This window comes from Chiloscyllium plagiosum, chromosome 7 (assembly GCF_004010195.1).
Source record: "Chiloscyllium plagiosum isolate BGI_BamShark_2017 chromosome 7, ASM401019v2, whole genome shotgun sequence".
Classification (NCBI taxonomy): domain Eukaryota; kingdom Metazoa; phylum Chordata; class Chondrichthyes; order Orectolobiformes; family Hemiscylliidae; genus Chiloscyllium; species Chiloscyllium plagiosum.
Window position 1 is genome coordinate 75170485 of NC_057716.1, and position 6585 is coordinate 75177069.

The window sequence follows — 6585 nt, forward strand, 5'->3', positions numbered from 1 at the left end:
CAAACCCTTCCTATTCATATACCCATCCAAATGCCTCTTAAATGTTGCAATTGTATCAGCCTCCACCAACCCTGGCAACATCCTTGTAAATCTTTTCTGAACCCTTTCAAGTTTCACAACATCTTTCCGATAGGAAGGAGACCAGAATTGCACGCAATATTCCAACAGTGACCTAACCAATGTCCTGCACAGGCCACAACTTAACCTTCCAACTCCTGTACTCAATACTCTGATCAATAAAAGAAAGCATACCAAACTCCTTCTTCACTATCCTATCTACCTGCAATTCCACTTTTAAGGAGCTTTGAACCTGCACTCCAAGGTCTCTTTGTTCAGCAATACTCCCTAGGACCTTTCCATTAAGTGTATAAGTCCTGCTAAGATTTGCTTTCCCAAAATGCAGCACCTCACATTTATCTGAATTAAACTCCATCTGCCACTTCTCAGCCCATTAGCCCATCTGATCCAGATCCTGTTGTAATCTGAGGTAACCCTCTTGCCGTCCACTAAACCTCCAATTTTGGTGTCATCTGCAAGCTTACTAATTGTACCTCTTATACTCGCCTCCAAATCATTTATGTAAATGACAAAAAAGTAGAGGACCCAGCACCGATCCTTGTGGCATTCCACTGGTCACAGGCAAATTCCCTTGTTCATGCCAAATTAGAGATATCATTTAATCAACTTTTTTTGACATACTGACTGCGATATTAAGTATGTTCAGTGTATCCCGACAAATTGTATCTATCAATGTTCCACAGTTCATTTGTGTACTCTTCAAAGACATGGGCAGGAATGTTTATTATGTTATCTTTTCTCCTCTCTACCGTCAGTCCAATGGTCTCCGAGTTCAGTGTTTATTCTCTAAAGTCCATGATCATTCAATATAGAGTGACTTGTCAATATTTTCGGATAATTATGTTAAATGTACATGCTCCTCCTCTAAACAATGTTTTATCCTCAGTGGCAGTTCTCATATTTGGGAGTCAGATCGACATATTTCTTCCTTCCACACACTCATCACTGATGTGTATAATGCATTGTTGGAAAGAAGGGAGAAAATGAAGCAAGAGTATGAGCAACAAGAATGCATACATGTTTCCCAATTGTGCTAGGACAAAGCTTAATCCTTTGAGATTTTCATGCAGTTGCATGAGTTCATGAAAAGATGTGTCCAGTCCAAATCATTAGCCCATATGATTTTCCAACTGGCATTTCTCAAGTCCTCCAGAGAAAATGTTGACATTCTAAAACTGCAAACTATCAATCATCTGGATAACAGTGACAAATCAATAAAGAATGACAATGTAGTTACTGAAGATATCATACCAGACAACAACCACACATCTATGACAAATGATACACATCCATCTGCAATGACAACCAGCACAGCATAGAATGAAGTTACACATCCAAGTTGTAACAACAGAATAAGAGACCAGATCTTGTCGTGTCATGTGTCTGTCAAGACGTTACCTGAGTATGTTGAGACAACATATCCAAATGATTCCCGTATTTTATAGGATAAAGGAGCAAGTTATATCATAGCATAGATTCTAACCCAGAATAGCCTGTACTATTGAAGCAGTTACATCTCATCACAACACTTTATTGGTCAGAGTATTAGTACAGGAGTTAGGAGGTCATGTTGCGACTGTACAGGACATTGGTTAGGCCACTGTTGGAATATTGCATGCAATTCTAGTCTCCTTCCTATCGGAAAGATGTTGTGAAACTTGAAAGCGTTCAAAAAAGATTTACAAGGATGTTGCCAGGGTTGGAAGATTTGAGCTATAGGGAGAGGCTGAATAGGCTGGGGCTGTTTTCCCTGGAGCATCAGAGGCTGAGGGGTGACCAATTAGTAAGCTTGCAGAGATTTATGAAATCATGAGAGGCATGGATCGGATAAATAGACAAAGTCTCTTCCCTGGGGTGGGGGAGTCCAGAATGAGAGGGCATAGGTTTAGGATGAGAGGGGAAAGATATAAAAGAGACCTAAGGGGCAACTTTTTCACGTAGAGGGTGGTACGTGTATGGAATGAGCTGCCAGAGGAAGTGATGGAGACTAGTATAATTGCAACATTTAAGAGGCATTTGGATGGTATACAAATAGGAAGGATTTGGAGGGATATGGGCCAGGTGTTGGCAGGTGGGATTAGATTGGGTTGGGATATCTGTTTGGCATGAACAAGTTGGACAAAGGGTCTGTTTCCATGCTGTACATCTCTATGACTCTATGTGATGTTCTGGTGTCAAGACACCCATTGCACATTTTTAATGCAATGAAGTTAGTGTTGTGTCTTTAGTCAGTCAGCTCTACATATGATGTGATGGTCCTGATGTTGGATTGGCGTAGCTGAAAATGTCTTGCTGGAACAGCGCAGCAGATCAGGCAGCATCCAGGGAACAGGAGAATCGATGTTTCGGGCATAAGCCCTTCTTCAGGAACGTCAATTCTCCTGTTCCCTGGATGCTGCCTGACCTGCTGCGCTGTTCCAGCAACACGTTTTCAGCTCTGATCGCCAGCATCTGCAGACCTCACTTTCTCCTCGTTGGCTTGGCGTAGACAAATCAGAAGTCACACAACATCAAGTTTTAGTCCAACAGGTTTATTTGAAATCACAAGTTTTCAAAGCACTGTTCCTTCATCAGGTGAATTTCAAAAGCACTCAGAAAGCTTGTGATTTCAAATAAACCTATTGGACTACAACCTGGTGTTGTGTGACTTCTGACTTTAGCTCTGTGTATGTAATGGACAGTATCATCAGCAAGCATAGAACTCAGAGAATGTATGTAAGTCTGTGATGTTATAGCCATGGAAATAGATTGTATTGTTAATAAACTTCAATACATTTCACTCACAAAATCCCAACTATCTGGTATAAGTTGGATGGGCTAACACATACAAAACCACAAAGCATGTTAATAGTGGGGAATCAGGACAGTCGGCTAGATTTGAGTTGCTTCAGCATGGAGCTGACATAACCATGATGGACCAAACAGCAATTTGTTTAAGAGCAGACATATCTCGGGCAGAACATTGAATCCATGTTTCTCTGCAAGCCACTCGCCAACTTGAACTGAGAAGTCATCATATTTCCTTCATAGGCATTACGTCAGTATCCTATCATTCTCTATCATACATCATTCCATTGCTGGCTAATTGGACAACTGCTGTGTGAAAATGTGAAAAGTTTTCATCAGTTCAGAAAAAAAAAGAGAAACAGAAGTGTTATTGTGGATATCATTCAGCAAATTATTGAAACTTATTTCTGTGTTTAGGGAATTAGAAACAGGAGTAGCCATTCAAACCCTAAGTCTTTTCCACCATTTAATTTGATCATGACTAATTTATATTTTCTTTATCTACCTGCCTTGTGTCCATATCTTTTAATGCACTGACCTAATAAAAATCTATCTATCCCAATTTTGAAATTTTCAGCTGCCACAGCCTCAATAACTTGATCGGAGAGAGAATTCTAGATTTCTACTACTATTTGTATCAAAAGTACTTTCTGACATTTCCTTGAGCAACCTAGCTGAAATTGGTCTGGATAGAGACTTCTCTTTATTTATACCATCAATCCCTTTAATCATCTTAAACACCTCAGTTAGATTGTGTTAAATCTCCAATATACAAACCAGTCTTGTGCAAACTATCCTCATCATTTAACCTTCTTGTCGTCATTGTTTACAAAGTCTATTTCATCACTAAGTTGAATATGATAAAATGCTCATTTAAAATTAAATACTGAGCTGATCATTTTCAATGTAATGTATTAATTATACAATCTATAATTTTACTCCCTGTCGATAGAGTAGTTGAATTAGTATTCAGTAAAAATAATAATGAAGAATATGTTGTTTATGCTTTGGCCCACTTGATATAATTACATCTGAGTCATGAACAAACAAATTAATTTGCCTTCTAATTATATTTTTTAGTAATATTAATTTCTGTAATAGCAGGAAGTCAGAGAAAATCATGCTTCTACATTACAATCTGAGATGTAAGTTACTTAAAAACATGTGTGTCAAGCTTGTAGAATACCTGGCTGTACAGTATTAAACACTAAATTATATTCTTTTAATTAATCAAATTAGGGTATATTGAAGAGACTTGCAATTTGCCATGTCCATCTGACTGTAAGTTAAGTGAATGGTCAAACTGGTCAGCGTGTAGCAAATCCTGTGGAAGTGGAATACAGATCAGATCCAAATGGCTGCGGGAAAAATCATACAATGGTGGCCGCCCCTGCCTTAAGCTTGATGTGAAGAATCAGGTAAGGTATACTAAATAACTAACAATGAAGTACGAAGTGCAGCATTGATCATTAATGTATTATTGGTCAGTACTCCAATTGTTGTTTATGTAATGCATGTGCTTGAACTGCTAATTTTCTCCTGAATAAATAGTTTCCACATTTTCGTGTAATTATATACATTTGATCCTTCCAAAGCCATGCTGAAACAGTGTAACCATCCACAGGTAGCACATGCTTTGAATGCACCATTATTAGTTAGCCGTTCAGTTCCATTTATTTGTGCTTACTTTTTGACTCCACCCTTTTAATTCCATTGCATCTTATTTCTATTCATCCGACTATTCAACCAAAAGAAAATAAATAGCACTTTGGTAGAGGAGTATATTGCCAAAAGGCAGTCTAGCATACAACAGCCTTCCATCACGTTTATGTCTTGTATGAGGGTCACTTCACTAACAGCTTAATTGAATCCAATAAAATTAATCACGCATATGGGCTGTGGGGAGTTGACTGAGCAAGGCAATGGCTGTGATTTTATTTTGCTAAGAATAGACTTGGAAACAAGTTTGGCCAGAACAGGGGTTTGTCATTGAGACAGAGTGGATCTCAGTCTGCAAGACCAGATTGGTAATAGACATATGTTGTTTTGAGAGAAGCTAAGTGAGTTGAATACTCAAGAGGCACGCAGGTTGTGCAAAGCAGCTGAGTGGCTTCAAGGATATTGAGCTGAACTTTGGATTCCTTGTAACTATTTTCACTTCTTTGAATTTCACATCTTTGTCAGGCATGAAACTGCAGATTTTTCTTATTTGTAAATGGCACTGAAGATTTTATAAATGTGTCCAGGATAATCACAGATGTGTCCAGATACACCAGGCACGGTAAATGAGGAGCCACATGTGAGTGATTGTCACCTGGCGAAAAACAGTGAAGTAGAGGAAAAATATGGTTGGCCTTTTCAGTTTAATGCAGGCATTCCATCAGGAAAGAAGGAAAGTTGTCTTTGTGTCTATCCTACTTCTGTAAATGAAACAAAATTAAAACAATTGTGCACAAGCCAACAGTTATCGATGTTGTACCAATTTTGGGTCATTTTGTCAAAATAGGAACTAGGCTTCTTTGATATCTAATTTCTTCATCCAGTTTTCCATTGATTTTGCCAGTGTTTTTAAAATAATTTCTCAGGTTCTACTGTAGATAACATGCATATTAACAATCGATTATCTTACTTCATGCAATGTAAAGAAACTTGGACAACATGTTTCAATGATTAAATAACATCAAGGAGCTCACTGCCCTTATTTTGTTTACAGGATCAAAATCCCTGAATAATAACACAAGCCTAATTCAGGACATCCAAAAAATAAATAGGCAGACTAAGGTAACAAGACCAGATGAAGGCACCACTAGCAATTATACTGATCATTATCACTGTCATCTTGTGTATGGACATACTTGTATGTGTTTAGTACTTTGTTAAAAGTATATTAGTCAGTAACTCAATAATAGTAATACTTGGCTTGATCTGTAGTTTGATTGAAGAGTTCATTTTAGCTTTAGGCTTTCAAACACTTTAATACCTTTCATTACTTCTTTTTAATTTGCAGTTTTAAACAAGACCAACGGTATTTAATTTGAAGATAAGTAAACAAGAGACAACACAAACTTAAAATAAGTCAAAAAGCTTAATAATTTTTGTTCTATTAAGTATAATACGATTAGTACAACTGGATTCTGGGATTCATACATAAAACTTTCTTCAGTACATCAATGACATCATTAGTGCTGCTTCCCTCTCTTATCTGGAAGGGGAAAAATTAATCAATTTTGCTTCCAATTTCCATCCTACTCTCACCTTCACTTTGTCCATTGCTGACTCCTCCCACCCTTTCCTTGATATCTCTGTTTCTATTTCTGGGGATAAGTTAGACAACAATATGCTTTGCTATTCCACTGACTCTCACTGTTATGTTGACTATAAATCCTCACACCCCACATCCTGGAAAGACGCAATTTCATTGTCCCAGTTTCTCCATCTTCTACGAGGGGGTCCTCTGAAACATCCACCATCTTCCTCAACAACGGATTCTGCAGCACCATGGCTGACAGGACTCTCTGTGTGTCTGACCATCTCCTGTACTTCTGCCCTTACTCTTTCTCTTTCCTCCCACAACAACGATAGGGTCACCCGGCACTCACTTACCACCAATCAGCATCGACATCCAAAAGATTATTAGTTGCCATTCCCACCACCACCAGCAGGATACCACCACCAGGACATCTTTTCCTCTCCACTCCCTTTGTCAGTTTGTCAGTTTTC

The 6585-nt window shown here is 38.3% G+C and overlaps 1 protein-coding gene across 1 annotated transcript in view; it reads left to right on the forward strand.

Moving 5' to 3' along the window:
- Positions 1-6585, forward strand: part of thsd7ba (thrombospondin, type I, domain containing 7Ba) — a 901507-nt gene that overhangs the window by 611062 nt on the left and 283860 nt on the right. Inside the window, exon 17 of the mRNA XM_043694069.1 lies at positions 4105-4283. Within this exon, the coding sequence (XP_043550004.1) occupies positions 4105-4283 (179 nt within the window). The remainder of the gene's footprint in view (positions 1-4104; positions 4284-6585) is intronic.